Source organism: Hemiscyllium ocellatum, chromosome 17 (assembly GCF_020745735.1).
Source record: "Hemiscyllium ocellatum isolate sHemOce1 chromosome 17, sHemOce1.pat.X.cur, whole genome shotgun sequence".
NCBI lineage: Eukaryota > Metazoa > Chordata > Chondrichthyes > Orectolobiformes > Hemiscylliidae > Hemiscyllium > Hemiscyllium ocellatum.
In genome coordinates this window covers 52,244,972-52,260,934 of record NC_083417.1, presented here as the reverse complement: position 1 = coordinate 52,260,934, position 15,963 = coordinate 52,244,972, and the positions used below count along the sequence as shown (strand labels likewise).

Here is a 15,963-nt window from a genome sequence, read left to right as displayed (position 1 = left end):
TTTCACAAAACGTTAGCAGCTGAATCAACTTCCACAGCTAAGAATCATCTGACAGTTGGGAGATGTTGTCTAAAATGTAGTCCCCTAATGGGAAGTGTTTAATTATTGCACCATCTTTTTCAATGATTGTTATGTATTGACCCAATTTATTTATGCTGCGTGCCACTTTCATGAAGCCAGATTTTAGTGAAAGTAAAGTGATGTAAATTGACAGATCTTCGCCTCAATGCCATTAGGTTGAAAGCACAAAATAAAGTTTTAACATCTTTAATTCTGTCTTAAACATTCCTATTGTTCAATTAAAAGCAATCCTTGTGTCTTAAATTCAGGTTAGACCAGTAGTGCTCAATATTTAACAGATGATAATGTGATCTGAAATGTGTAATAGCAATGAACAACATGTCATGACAATTAGTGATCCATGTACAAATTGAGTACTTGTTTTTTCTTTAGCGCCACTCAAAGCATATACATCCCCAACACAAAACCTGTCATGAACCAGTGCCAATGGGCAATGTTTTGAAGTGCATTTTTTAAAAAATGCTTTAAAAATTTCTTGGAATATTTGAGTGACAGCTTGATGCTTTAAAACTAACATATTTAAAATTAAGTGTAGCAGAAAAAACCATTTTTTAAATCATTGTGTCAATCCAACACTTGTGCATTATCTGATTTTCAATACCTTTTCAAAAAGAAATGTTTGCTATTCACATTGGAGTCCAGTAATCAGTTCATCAGTAATTTAAAAGAATTACATTCAAAATGTTTGAAAAATGCCTATTTATATCCTTGTACCCAAAAGAGCCAACTTAATGTTGAGATGCTCCTTGAAGGCCTTTACTTGAGGCCAATGTGAATTTCATCTCGTGGGAGTAACCAGTTTTGTGAATTGACTTTGTTTCCAATACAATAGTTTTCAATTTGGTGCAGAAGATCATGGAGCTTAGTCTGTGCTTGATATTGGGTAATGATTTTGGGCAAATTAACTGATCAGAAGCTGTACACCATGCATTCTTACTCTCACTCTTCCAATGTTTCAGTTGGAACATTTTTGTGATTTGAGACTATATGTAATTTGCTAATCTGCATCACTTTATAGAAACCTGATGAAAATACTGAGTAAAGTTATAATTGAAGCACTCTTTGCCCAGCTAACCTTAAATCCCAAAATATGACCAAAAGGCTCCATTTAAAACATCAAAGTTAAAAATCACACAACACCAGGTCATAGTCAAACAGGTTTATTTGGAAGTAGTAGCTTTCAGAACACTGATGAAGGAGCAGTGCTCTGAAAGCTAGTACTTCCAAATAAACCTGTTGGACTATAACCTGGTGTTGTGTGATTTTTAACTTTGCCCATCCCAATCCAACACTGGCACATCCACATCATTAAAGCATCAAGTTTACTTTTCCCACTTTCTGATTCTTATCAGTTCTCTACTTTTTTCTCATGGGTTTTGTTTGTTGTATGATTTACTTCCTTGAAATAACACATCATCTTGTCTAACTGTTGTTTTAGATAAGCAAAATATTGAGTCTCTGGTGCGTTTACTTATGGCTAGCCAGTTTCATTACAAATCTGAGACATGACAAAGATTTGAAAATACATTTCTGATGACCATTTTTGGACATTAGGATATTTGCATTAGTGCTGTAAAGGAGAGAGATATTGAGCAGAAACTGAAGCAAGTCTTAGTGGAGTGGGATAATCGATACTTTACGTTTGCTAACTTCAAAACACGTGGTGAACTCCTTCTCCGTGGTGACAACATTTCTGAGATCATCACTTCTGCTGAAGATAGTTTGATGGTTCTTGGTTCTCTGCTGAACAATAGGTGAGACTTCATTATGTGCACAATTACTAGTTTAATGGCTTAGTCCACTTTGTGCTGTTTTAAAAATGCTGATGAAGCGCAAAATAAGGAAATTAAGTAGGAATAAAAGATATTCTTCTTTGATATAGTACTGATTGATCTTAGGCTGTTTAATCTTCCAGTTGTTCTTAACTTTGTGTACCTTTTCATTTCTATCAAATTTCAGCTCATTTTAATTATTGGTTTACTATAATTACAGAACTCATTAAAAGAACCCTAAATCTTTTGAGTGATACATACTTATCCATTTTGTAGTAAAAATAACACAGATTATGTTACAGCAGTGATATCAATGGTCTAGTAATCAGAGGCCGAGGGTCATGCTCTGGGGCATGGGTGCAAACCCAACCATGGTAGGTAGTGGAATTTGAATTCAATTTTTAAATCTGGGGAACAAAACTATATTCAGTGATGGTGACCGGGATAATTATCATTGATTGTTATAAAAACCATCTCATTGACTGGTGTTGTTTGGGAGGGAAATCTGTTGTCTTTACCTAGTTTGGTCAACACAATGACATGGTTGCCTTTCACTTCAACTCTCCCTCCCACTCTGCCAAGGACATGCAGGTCCTGGGCCTCCTCCACCACCACTCCCTCACCACCTGACGCCTGGAGGAAGAATGCCTCATCTTCTGCCTCGGGACCCTCCAACCCCATGACATCAATGTGAATTTCACCAGTTTCCTCATTTCCCCTCCCCCCACCTTATCTCAGTTCCAACCTTCCAGCTCAGCACCATCCTCATGACCTGTCCCATCTGTCCATCTTCTTTCCCACCTAACTGCACCACCCTCCCCTCTGACATATCATCTTTAGCCCCACCTCCATCCACCTATTGCACTCTCATCTACCTTCCCCCCAGTCCCACCCCCCTCCCATTTATCTCTCCACTCTCTAGGCTCCCAGTCTTGTTCCTGATGAAGGGCTTTTGCCTGAAACACTGATTTTCCTGCTCCTCAGATGCTGTCTGACCTGCTGTGCTTTTCCAGCACCACACTCTTGACTCTAATCTCCAGCATCTGCAGTCCTTACTTTTGCTTAATTAATTTTAACAAAATGGCCTAGCAAACCATTCATTTCAAACTGGGAATAGAAATGGACAACAAATGCTGACCTTAGCTGTGACACCTTACATCCCATGAAAGAATCAAAGAAAAGCCATCTTCTTTGGAATATCAAGTAACTAGTTGACAGAAGAACTGCTTGGATGGTTTAATCTGAAAGCTGTTTTGCATTTTTAATTTATGTTTTATAAAATTAAGCAATCTAGATTGTGAATCAGGTTTCCAACTAACCAAATTTGAGAAGAGTAAAAGGGAAAGTGAGGTGATTTGAGATTTAGTATTCACAGCTTCTATCTTAAGAATCTAGATTACATAAGGTAATGAATATTAAGGAAGCTGAATAGCTTCACAGTTTTAGGAAAAGCTGACTTAGAACTTATATGAAAAAAAATTATCGTCACTGTACTACTTCATGGCAGAATTTGTGTTGGTGATACATGTGCTTTAGAAAGATTGCAAAATGTTACATTAGGTCTGAAAACTATCAAGATCCTGTTTGAAATATTCTTAAATTGTTAAAATATTGACATAAGAAATACAATCAGAAGTGGTTCATTTATCCTGTCAATGCTTCACATTTAATATTATAGCTCAACTTCCATCTCAATCCATCAACTCACATAATCCTTTCTCTATATGTCTTAATGTAGGAGGAATGGTTAGTAAGTTTGCATAAAATTGGTAGTATAGTTGACAGTGAAAGAGGTTACCTCAGCATACAACAGGACCTTGATCAGATGGGCGAAGGAGTGGCAAATGGAGTTTAATTTAGATAAATGGGATGTGTTGCATTTTGGTAGGACAAATCAGGGCAGGACTTGTACACTTAATGACAAGGTCCTGGGGAGGGTTGCCGAACAAAGAGACCTTGGGGTGCAGATTCATAGTTCCTCGAAAGTGGAGTCACAGGTAGATAGGAAAGTGAAGAATGTCAGTGTGTTGAGTACAGGAGTTGGTTGTCATGTTGTGGCTGTACAGGACATTGGTTAGGCCACTTTTGTAATACTACATTCAGTTCTGGCCTCCCTGCTATAGGGAAGATATTGTGAAACTTGAAAGGGTGCAGAAAAGATTTACAAGGATGATGCCAGGCTTATGAGGTTTGAGCTATAGCAAGAGACTGAGGAGGTTGGCACTATTTTTTTCTTGATAATCAGAGTACCTAATGGAGGATTATAAAATCATGAATGGCATGGACAGGATGTATAGACCAAATTTTTTTCCCAGGGTAGGGGAGGCCAAGACTAGGGGGCATAGATTTAAGGTGAGAGGGGAAAAATATAAGGTGGACCTAAAAGGCAACTTTTTCATACAGAAGATGCGTGTATCGTATGAGCTGCTAGGTTCAGGCTGGTACAATTACAACATTTAAATGACATCTGGATGGGTATATGAATAGGAAGGGTTTAGAGGGATATGGGCCAGATGCTGGCAAATGGAACTAGATTAATTTAGGATATCTGGTCAATATGGGCATGTCGAACTGAAGGGTCTGTTTCCATGCTGTCCAACTCTATGATTCTCTGTCTATCAATCTCAATCTTGAATAGATTCAACAACTGAGCATGTATGGTCCTCTCTATAGAGAATTCCAAATAACTACAATTCTTTGAAAAAAAATTCTCCTCACCTTGGACTGAAATGTCTGTTATTCTGAGATCATGATCTTTTGTTCTAAATCCTCCAATGGGGAATTTGAAGTCTGTATGAAATTACATTTGACAAATTATCTATTAAAAAGTAAGCATCAAAATATTCAGTTCAAAAGATCAAATTGCTGCGATTAATGTCGTCCCTAAAATCCAAATTTACATTCTGTGCCATAACGAATTTGAGTGATTGAAAAATTTGATTAAAACAGCAATGAATTAAGGCATATTGTCAAAATTGCAATGAGAAATTTACTTATGGTAAGGTGCTGTATGAGTACAAAGATTATTATTTCCTGAGTATCATTACATTTTATTTTTTAAGTAGTGCATGCAAAATTAGTTTTGTCACATTAATGAATTAGCAGCGCTAAAACCTAGATCAAATTTCCTGTGTGTCATTAACAATTGCTAAAATAAATACATTGCGAGACAAATAGATATAAAACTTACATCATTTAACAGTGATGTGTAAAGTCAAGAGTGTGGTGCTGGAAAATCACAATGGGTCAGGCAGCATCCGAGGAACAGGAGAATCAATGTTTCGGGTATAAGCCCTTCATCAGGATCATCCAACATCTGCAGTCCTCACTCTCACTAGTAATGTGTAGATGTCAAGCTTATGTATCCATCATTCCCAATGCATTGCTCAAATTTACATTAGCAGTTTCACTATAAAATTCAATAAAACAGTAAATTAATCCAGTTTGTCAAAGTGAGTTCATCTGATATACCTGATTTCCTCTCTCAGGTACAATGTTCCATTCAAAGCACACATTCAAAAGTGGGTACACAAACTCTCATCCACCACGGATATAATTGAGAGCTGGCTGGTTGTACAAAACCTATGGATATATCTGGAAGCAGTGTTTGTGGGTGGAGACATTGCCAAGCAGCTTCCAAAGGTCAGTTATAATTTACCTACTGCATGAAAGTAACAAAATTTTCGATTGATGGGAAAGTTTCTTTTTTAATATCAAGTCTTAAGAAAACAAGTGAGGACATAGGCTAATGGAATGCATGTATTAATGCTTAGTGTCAAGTGTAGGGGTATATCTGCTCAGGCTACTGGTTCTCTTACTGTGAACACTGAGCTACTTCAAGCAGGAATTTGGAAGGAGAAATTGCTGAATAGCATAGGAGAGTGAATTGGAGAGAAATCCCATATCTCTCAGATACTTCTTTTTTGTTATGTAAGGGAAGCATGGTGACCCAGTGGTTAGCACTACCGCCTCGCAGTGCCAGGGACCTGGGTTCAATTCCAGCCTCAGGTGACTGTCTGTGTGGAGTTTGCACGTTCTCCCCACGATTGCATGGGTTTCCTCTGGGTACTCTGGTTTCCTCCCACAATCCAAATATGTGCAAGTTAGGTGGCTTGGCCATGCTAAATTGTCCACAGTGTTTAAGGATGTGTAGGTTGGGTGCATCAGTCTGGGGTTAAATGTAAGGGAATCGATCTGGGTGGGCTACTCTTTAGAGGGCCATTGTGGACTTGTTGGGCCAAAGGGTCTGTTTCCACACTATAGGAATTCTAATTAATTACAAGGACAATAGCAGCAGAATGTGGAAAAGTGCATGCTTACTTTTTTAACCTATAAGGTGTTGATTGATGCAGGTTTTGTGTCTTAAACAACAATACCTCACTCATATTAGCTTATTAGTGCAGAAGTGTTTCATTCTCCGGAGAAATTAACATATAATTATGAGGAATATATTCATACCTCACCACTACTGGTATTTAAAGAGTTCATGAAAAGTTGGTTGGTGATTGATTCTTTTTCTGGTTTTTGATTTGATCCTGTAAGTGTTTGGTGTTTTTAATGGTTGATTAAAGTTGCAGATGTCAATAGGGAATGGTGTGCCAGGTGCTGAAGAACCTTTTGCTAACATCAAAAGTTCTTCACACGCTAGTTCCTCTAATACATAGATGCAGTAATAGGCCTTTCCAATGGAATATACCCTAATTTGGAGTTGGGGGGGGGGAGGTGAGGGTGGGGGAGAGCAGGCTTCTGGAGGAGGAAGTTGTTACTTGGAGCAGGTGGCCATGCCTACAAAGGATGTTTAGGCATCAGTTTTCCTTCCTGAATGTCAGTGAGGAACAAGATGTTAGAACATTTGGACATCAATAAGGAAGGAGATATTCTGAAACAGTTTACAAGTATAAAACTATCACTTTGAGAGCCAAGTTCTTAACGAAGGTGTGAATATTAAGAATTCTTTTGTACCTGTCTTCCACATGATGTTGCCTGTCAAGTGCTCTCATACAGTGCTAACAGAGATCACAGAGTGAAAAGCTATTCACTTTCAGTGGAAGAGGATCTAGATAGTCTTGGAGGATGACCTCCAGCAGCTCTGAACCAGGAACGTCTGGCTGCACACTACACTTTCTTGACATGAGTGACTGTAATCTGGCCTGTCTGCCTGACAGGTAATAGAATGGCAATGCTCCTTTCCTGAGAGATTCACCCTCCATGGATCCACTCTCCTGGGACTGTAACATTAATAATTCTAGTCATTTACTGGAGGACAGTTTGCTTAGCCACTGTGGCACTCTGCAAACTTGTTTGCACACTATGATCACCAGTCATTGTGGGTTTGCAGGGCAGCATGTCAGATGTTGGGTGGTTGTTACTTGTGCTCCAGTGGAAACTCTGACCAACCCTCTGACTAGCTGAATCGGGGTTTGAACCAATGCTGTGTTATAAGAGTTGACCAATATCCTGGAAAATATGGGCCAAAAACTCTGTACCAAATTGGATCGACATTCCTCCAAGCTCCTTAATATTGACTACAGGTTTCTGATAGTTTCCAAGGTGATAGATGTCTTACTGTGCATGACCATCAACTTCCTTCTGTAGGTTCTACATCTGAGTCCTCACATGAGCTTTCTGAAGCAGAACCCATACGCAGTCACAGCTTCTGGTGTGCTGGCACCTGTGCCATCTTAATCTGTCATCTACCTGGCTGAACGCCATTTGTGCCCAGTGTCTAACCTCCTGGAAATCTCCCCTTCTAGGATAACCCCTGAATTACACTAGGTGTTATCTGGACTGGTGAATTTGAGTATGACATTGAGTGATGATACATTTTCTGCATTCTCTTCTGTTGAAAGGGGAAATGTAATGGTTTGGTGAGTGTGGAGTGAGGGGAGAGGAGGGGAGGGGCTGACACAATCCGCAACCAGTAAATCAGACAGCATGGGATGATTGGCAGGAGCAACATGAAAAGATGAACACTATCATCTTGATTTCAAAACCACCGTTAGACCCAGTCTTAACAATGGACATCATAATAATAGTTATTTCCTCCATGAAATTTAGGGTACATTGTTGCACCTGCCCCCTCTAGTTAGGTCCTTCTGCAGCCTGTTGCTTGAAGCTTATCCTGTAACAGACAGGGAAGGGTTCCAATGCGTGTTGTGAAAATTGTGTGGGTGGTGTGGTTATAATGCCTGAATAATTGGTCATATGTGCGCATGCTGTGGGACATGAGTGTGAGGTGTGTGTGGATATGGTGAAACATGAATGTCAAGGTTGCAGACTGAGTGACCAAGATTGTTGGCAGATTAGTGATGGGGGTGTGGTAAGTGAACAGTGTGTAAGGCTAATGATGCTATAAGGATATGACACTTAAGGACTCAGTTTTTGACTGACAATTCACATGAGATCATTGAATTTCTTGCAGCACCACAATCAGGTCCTTGAGACTTGACTCCTGCCATTAAGATTCTCTGGTCTCTGAACATAAAAATGAAAGGATTCCAATCCGCTTGTAGATAGATGACACCCCTTCTCCTACAATCGCCTCCAAGAAAGCTTGCACAATAGTGCCCACGTACTTGAGGGCTTGTGCTTTCCCATGTTGTGTCATTCTTCAAAATTTTCCAGATCCGAATAATTTCTTGCCTGCTCCTGCAACATTACACCAAATCTTCAAGACCTGTTAGTACTGGCTAGACGCTGAAGTTGTTGAAATTGACATGTAGCCCAAATTGGTGTGATGTCTGCATCACAATCAACAAGCATGTGTTATTCAAGTGTTGCCTGCATATTAGGAATCTTGTTACTTGTAGTTAAGCGGCTAGAGAAGAATTCTTTCATCATAACCACAAATTTCTCTGTTCCAGATTTAGGTAAGCTGCTTGAAATGTGATATTTTCTACTTTTTGTGAGACCTGCTCATTCACCCAAACAACAAAGTTAGAATTTACAACTCATACTGAAAGTAAAATTAAAAACTAAGCAAATATAAGGCAAGAGTTTGAATAGTTTGCAAAGGTAAATCAGTACAAGGAACAGAATTGTACATAATGGATTTTCAGTGTTTAAGAGTTACCTTTACATGAAAATAAACTATTAAATCTTCCATGTCACAACAGGAAGCAAAGAGGTTTTCCAATATAGATAAGTCCTGGATGAAGATAATGAGCCGAGCCCATGAAATCCCTAACGTGGTTCAATGCTGTACAGGAGATGAAGCTATGGTCCAACTGTTACCGCATCTCTTGGAACAACTCGAAATGTGTCAGAAATCATTAACTGGGTAAATGTTGTAATGGTGGAAAATAGTGTCAATTTTGAGATTACTGCGTATAACTGTGATAAAAAATTTGAGATATTTAGTTTGGGACTTTGAGTACATTAAAATAAACAGCCAGACTATAAAGAACAGAGGAGTAACAGCCTGTCTCTGTTTGTCAAGCAAGTGAGAATGTCTTCAGTCCTCGGCACTTCTTCCCTCGCCCTTTCATTACTGATTGTTGGATAGATCTTCAAATAACTGAAATGGGTAAGCTGGGCCAAAGGGCATCCTTCCCTGCTCTGAGATTCTATATTTCCAGGTTCTTGCCATATTATTTTACCCCAGGCCTCTGCCAGACAATGCTGATGTTTGATGGGATGTAAACAGGTTTTCGTAGAGCCTTGTATATTCTTGTCTGATTTGGATTATGGTTCTTTCTTGTTATAGAATTTCAAATTATCTATTCGTTTATTTTTCTCATTGAGGAATGGGAAGTATTTAGCGTGCTCAAACCAAAATTTAATTTTAATGACACATTTGTCCCTTTCTTTCCTGTTGCTATTAAATATCAGGTATCTGGAAAAGAAGCGCATGATGTTCCCAAGGTTCTTTTTTGTATCAGACCCTACTCTGCTGGAAATTCTGGGACAAGCTTCCGATTCGCATACGATACAAGCTCATTTGCTTAATATCTTTGACAATATTAAATTAGTACTATTCCACGAGAAGGTGAGTTTGAATTGTTTATGTAACTAATACAAGAAACTATTCCTTCTGGGTCTTTTACTATGAAATTAACTCCATCTAACAAAACAGCACCATTGCAAGACATGCAGAGATGGGGGTGGGGGGGGTGGGTGTTTGGATTCTTGTAGGTATCCAAGGTATAGAATTAGCACTGGCACAAGAAACAAATTAGGTCAATCACTTCCTTCTGGCATTTGTATGATTCTGACATAATAGTTAACTAAAGATAATAACATTTAAAACTTTTGATTCATTTCACTTTGCTATTTCCACTTTACTATTCATCCTATTCTGGATGGAGAGGGAAGAAGTTCAAGGTAATTGGCATAAAGAGCCAGGGGAGACCCGATGCAAAACCTCTTTATGCAGTGAGTGGCTAGGATTTGGAATGCACGGCCTGGTAGGAGTCACATGCAGATTTGATAGTAGCTTAAAAAGTGAATTGGATAAAGACTTGAATGACAAAAACATTTCAGACGTTGGGTAAATAGTTGGGGAATCGGCCTAACTGGATGGCTCGTTGAATGATTTGATGCAATCAGTAAGCTGAATAACCTCCTTTGGTGCTGTACCCTTCTCTGATTATGGCAGTATCTTTCGCAACACAGAAGAGTCGTTGGCCTTGAGTGTAACAGTTGGTGGTATCTACAGCCTAGCAATGTCTATGGAATAACTGTGGACGTTGCAGAAAATATTAGTTCCACCTTGGCACTTATGGTGCACTGATTCCCACCACAAATATAGGCTTTGTCAGGGTTGAAGCCTCTTTCTTCCCCATATAAGGCCAGTAGCATAATCTGACCATTGTCAGAAATGCACAACATAGGAAAGTTACCCTATTTCTATTTCTCATTGGAGCCATCATAGGATTAGAGCTGTATGCTAAAAAATAGAATGAATCTTAGCTGGGCATCTAAACTCCCCTTTGCATTCCTCTGCCTTTTCTCAGCTTAACTGGTTGTATTTTCTGTCAGCATCTCCTCTCTCCCTATACACACACACACACACACACACACACACACACACACACACACACACACACACACACACACACACACACACACACACACACACACACCCATCCCCCGCCCACTCCAGTGGGACTATCTGTTCTTTCCAGTCTAACAGTTGGACACACCATTATTCTGACATTCTCACATTCCCATCACTAAATCTGCACTTTCAATGCCCTTTCTCCCCCAGCACTCGACTGCTCCCGCTCCCCCCCTCCCCTGATAAAAGTTGTCCCCTCCAAATCAGTGCCACGATGAAGAGTCATTTAGACTCAAAGTGTTAACTTGCTCTCTCTCCGTGGATGATGCCTGACCCACCGTGATTTCCAGCATCTTTTGTTTTCAGTACAAGTTCTGGCATCTGCAGTAATTTGCTCCTGTCTAAACTGAGATGTGGTTTTGATTTCTGAAGCAATACATGATTCCATTAAAAAAGAATTCAATTTGGGGGCCATGCAAAACCAAAGCCACCAAATTGCATTGGATTTTTCCAGGTGGGCACGCTGATCATGATCTGAGTAATATGGATACCTGCTATCTGTAAAGGAATGACATTATCTGAACTCACAAACTTTGGAATTAGCTCTTCCCTTTGTAGTATGTACTTAGATTTTGAGTAAAAGTACATCTAACTAAATATAAAACAAAGAACTGCAGAACATGGGAGGGGCTGGTCTTGTAGTATTATCAGTAGACTATTAATCCAGACACCTAGGTAATGTTCTAGGTAATATTCAAATCCCATCAAAACAGATGGTGAAGTTTGCATTCAATTAAGAATAAGGTATTAAGAGTCTAATAATGATCATGAAAGCATTGTTGGAAAAACCCATCTGATCCACTAATATCCTTTAGGGAAGGAAATTGGTCTGGCCTACAGGTGACTCCAGGCACATAGCCATGTGGGTTGACCCTCTAATGCCCTCTGGACAATTAGGGATGGGCAATAAATGCTGGCTTAGCCAGCGATGCCCATATTGCCATGAACAAATAAAAAAAAGTGCTGAAGATCTGAAACAAACAAAAAGAGAAATTGCTGGGGAAACTCAGCAGGTCTGGCAGCATCTGTAGAGAGAAGTTAATGTTTTGTGTACAGTGACCCTTCTTCAGAACAGGGTTCTGGAGGATTCTATGGAACAGAGTTTCTGAACGAGGGTCACTGGACTCAAAATGTTAACTCTGGTTTCTCTCCTCAGGTGCTGACTGACCTCCTGATGTTTTCCAGCTATATCTGTTTTTCTATCTGGTTGTCATTTTTACACTCATTCCAGGTTTCACTTTCATTGCTGTGTTTTTGCTACCCACATATTTGAATTCAAAGTTCTTCACATTTATTATATAAAACTAAGTTCCTTATCTGTGCATCACCATTCATTGGTTTTCAAAGAGTTTAAGCTCCTGCCTTTCTTGTATTCGAGCTGCACAATCCTGTAACATTTCTTTTTAGTGATTGGATTGGAGCAAAAGCGATTTGGAATAGTTCACCATATTTATTAGAAAACTTTGGAGTTTAAGAATGCGCTACTTAGTTTCAAACCTGCTGGGATTCTTAATAAAGTGCATGATCAGTCTCTGGTGGTTTTAAATAGTATTGTTGAGATTGTGCTAATAAGTGGAATGACCCGTATCTAGATATTTTTGAATTAACCTTGTCAGAGGTGTTATTACTTACTCTTAGAGCAAGTAGGCCTCCTGGTTTAGATGTAGGGACACTACCACCACAACACAAGAGTCCTTAAGACATGTATCAATGTAATTTCTTATCGTGTCTGAAAGAGGAATATAGAACACTTCATGTGCAACCAATTACATTGAAATACACCAACTATTTTATTTTGGCAAAGTTAGGAGACATGGGGCTGAAATGTATTGGCTACCTGTGGGCAGGAAAACAGGCATATCTATCTGCAAATTACTCCACACTTATTTTCATAAGTAGCAGGAGAGATGCAATTATTTCTCAATTAAGAGTCTCATCCACTGCCATTTTGATTAACTGAGAGGCAGAAGAGGTCAGTTTTGAACATGTAGCCTGCTCAGTTTAACCCTGTGGGTTGCTGCCTCTTGCCAGTCTCCAGTGTCACTTGGAGGTTCCTTCTCACAATTTAGTCTTCCCATGTCCCACTTGCCCATCCTGTTCAACTCCTCAATCGGGACCTATCCGTCTTGCCCCAGTGCAATCCCAGATGTACCTGAAAGTTTGTCTCCATCTTTGACACCACCTTCTTTTGTCTCCCCCTTGCAATGGCAATATTGACCACCCCTACTGGCACTACCTGTGTGCAGAGCTCCCCATATCCAATTGCTCTACTGTGTGAGGCTGGAAATCCTCCTGCAGATAAATGGAAGACTTGCCTCTTTCTAAGTAAACAGCCAACGCTTGAATAATTTAAAGCGGGGCCAAACTGGTGAAATGGAGGCAAGCTTACCCCCAACATATGAGGGACCTTCCTCTCCATACATTGTCCAGCCTATTTTGTGCATACTTTTCTGTTCATGTTGCTTCAAGGAAGAAGGTTGAGCTGGACTCTGAAAGAACATTCTGCAATTCCTTGAACAGGGCCAACAGATCTGTCTGGTTGGACAGGACTGCAGATTAAAATCTTATCTAAAGGATAGTAACTCAAACAATGCACAGCAATGTCAAAATCATATGCTTAAACCATGGGCTCGAACTTGAAACCACAAAAACTGAACCAGTAATGAGTGTGCTATTAATTGAATCAGGCTGATAAAGTGCTGAAGCAAGACTCCCTCTGGCTTTTATTTACAGTGAATAGTTGTAGATAGATACCTTCAGAATTTTTTTTAGTATTTGATCATAGGATCTGGGTGTCACTGACTAGGTCAACATTTATTGCCCTTCTCTGCATTCCCTTGAGAAGCTGGTGGTGGACCGTAGTGTTGAGCTGCAGTTGCTGGGGGCAGAGAGACCCACAACACTGTGAGGGAATGTGTTCCAGGACTTTGACCCACTGATAGTGAGGGAATCGCAATGTGGTTGCACGTCAGGGTATTATTTGGCTTGGAGTGGAATTGCAGGATTGCAGATGGTGTTGTTCCCATGCATCTGCTGCCTGTTTGTCCTTATAGTGGTAGAGATCACAGATTTGAAATATTTTTATGATTACACTATGAATTTCAGCAATGAAAATCTTCATAATACATGAATAATGTCATGCACTTAGAACAGAACTTATGCCCTGCCTCAATGCCAGTTAGCAGGCAGGGACATTTAATTGAATGGGCAAAAGACATTAAGACCCCCATATCACTGTCACGAGTATTTAATAAGCTGTTTGTGGCAGTCACAATGTGGAAGTCTGAAACATGAACACATTGAGAACTATCTATTCTTCCCTAGCTATGCCAATCCTGTCCTGTGACTGCCATCCACCCTCCCTGTGGCATGGGCCTGTGGTGGATATGTTACTGGAAACTGAGGACAATGAGGAGCTGTCAGCGATAGATTGATGAGCACCTTTTGGGGAATTGAGTTTCTACCCCCTCAGAGCTATATTTTAATCCTAATGAAGGCCTGCTGTTGACCACTTATGTACTTAACTGACACCTGATTTCACTGGCTTTCCCAGAACGGCTCTTGGCTAGCTCACCAGTCAGTAGACAAGACTCCAATTTACTTGGATTAAATTCCATCCATAATAACTAGAGGAATTCTTACCAATCAAATACTTATCTGATTAGTTTGCATGCAACTTTACTTTCTAAAAGATTAAGTGAAATGATGCTTTTTATAATTGTGATGTCAGATGTATGCATTGGACAACAACGTATTAAACATGGTACCTAGCACAATCCAATATTTTGGGTCAAAGTTACACGTCTTTACATACAGATCTACGATCGCATATTGGCTGTGTGCTCCAGAGAAGGGGACACAATTGAACTGGATAAACCAGTTGCAACTGAAGGAAATGTTGAAGTTTGGTTGAATTCTCTGCTTAAGGAGTCTCAAAGTTCACTTCACAGTATTATTCGAAATGCTGCCTATGTAATACAGGAAGAACATTTTAATCTTATTGACTTCCTGAATACATTCTGTGCCCAGGTAAGTTCTGAAATCTATTAATTAGCATGCTATTTTGTTCTGAACCAATTTAAAAATACATGTTTTGAAAGCCAATTGTGATCCAAATTTATAAATGAATGAATTCTTTCTCAATATATAGTGGGATAATCACTTCCATGGTTTGGTCATCATGATTTATTGCTCAGAGGGGAGGTTTATTTTTGATATGTGCTTCCATGAACATGATTTTCTCATCCATTAATAGGTTTTCAGGAGCTGAATTTTTTTTTGCTTCAGATTCAATTGGTGGGGGCCAATATTTATTGGGTTTTTGATCTTTGAGGATTGACTTTAGTGGATATGCTAATGGAAACAAATGTAAAATTCAGATTATAATTTAGTTTTTGGTGTACTGTGCAATCTACAGTAGTAATCACAACTGAGTTAAAAGCCACTCAGCACCAGGTTACAGTCCAACAGGTTATTTGGAAGTACAAGCTTTTGGAGCGCTGCTCCTTTGTCAGGTAGCTAGTGGAGTAGGATCGTAGGACATAGAATTTATAGCACAAGATCAAAGTGTCATACAACTGATGTGATGTTTTGAACTAACCTAGATTGCTGTTAAGTCTTTAATCACTTAAAATGGGGTTGCAGGTTTCAATTGATTAATATGTAAATCCCAGAATTTCTTTTGAATCACACCCCTAAGATAATTTAGGGTTTTATCAGTATATATATATAAAAAAAAAGACATTTCAGCTCAGACAATGCATTAAAGTTACAAGGTTAGAGTCTGTCTGTATCCCAACCTTGAGTCAGATTGATTCTATTTCCAATGTAGGAATTTATAAAATGTCATGTTGACTGACTGCCTACAGATTGTGTGCTTTTTGAACAAAATAGAATGAACCTGCAAATACAAATCACAACTGAATTCTAGGTGCTCATTTTATTTGGCGCCAAGGCTGTTTGAAACAACCTGTTTATTTATTTGTCTGAAGAAGATCTGAGAGACAAGAATTAGGCTTACATCCAAATGGCCCTCATTGTGTATGGGCACTA

The 15,963-nt window shown here is 39.3% G+C and overlaps 1 protein-coding gene across 1 annotated transcript in view; it reads left to right on the top strand.

The window, feature by feature from the left end:
• Positions 1-15,963, top strand: part of LOC132824077 (dynein axonemal heavy chain 5-like) — a 285,827-nt gene that overhangs the window by 106,318 nt on the left and 163,546 nt on the right. Inside the window, 5 exon segments of the mRNA XM_060838346.1 lie at positions 1,636-1,835; positions 5,342-5,495; positions 8,969-9,132; positions 9,684-9,840; positions 14,728-14,940. Of these exon segments, the coding sequence (XP_060694329.1) occupies positions 1,636-1,835; positions 5,342-5,495; positions 8,969-9,132; positions 9,684-9,840; positions 14,728-14,940 (888 nt within the window).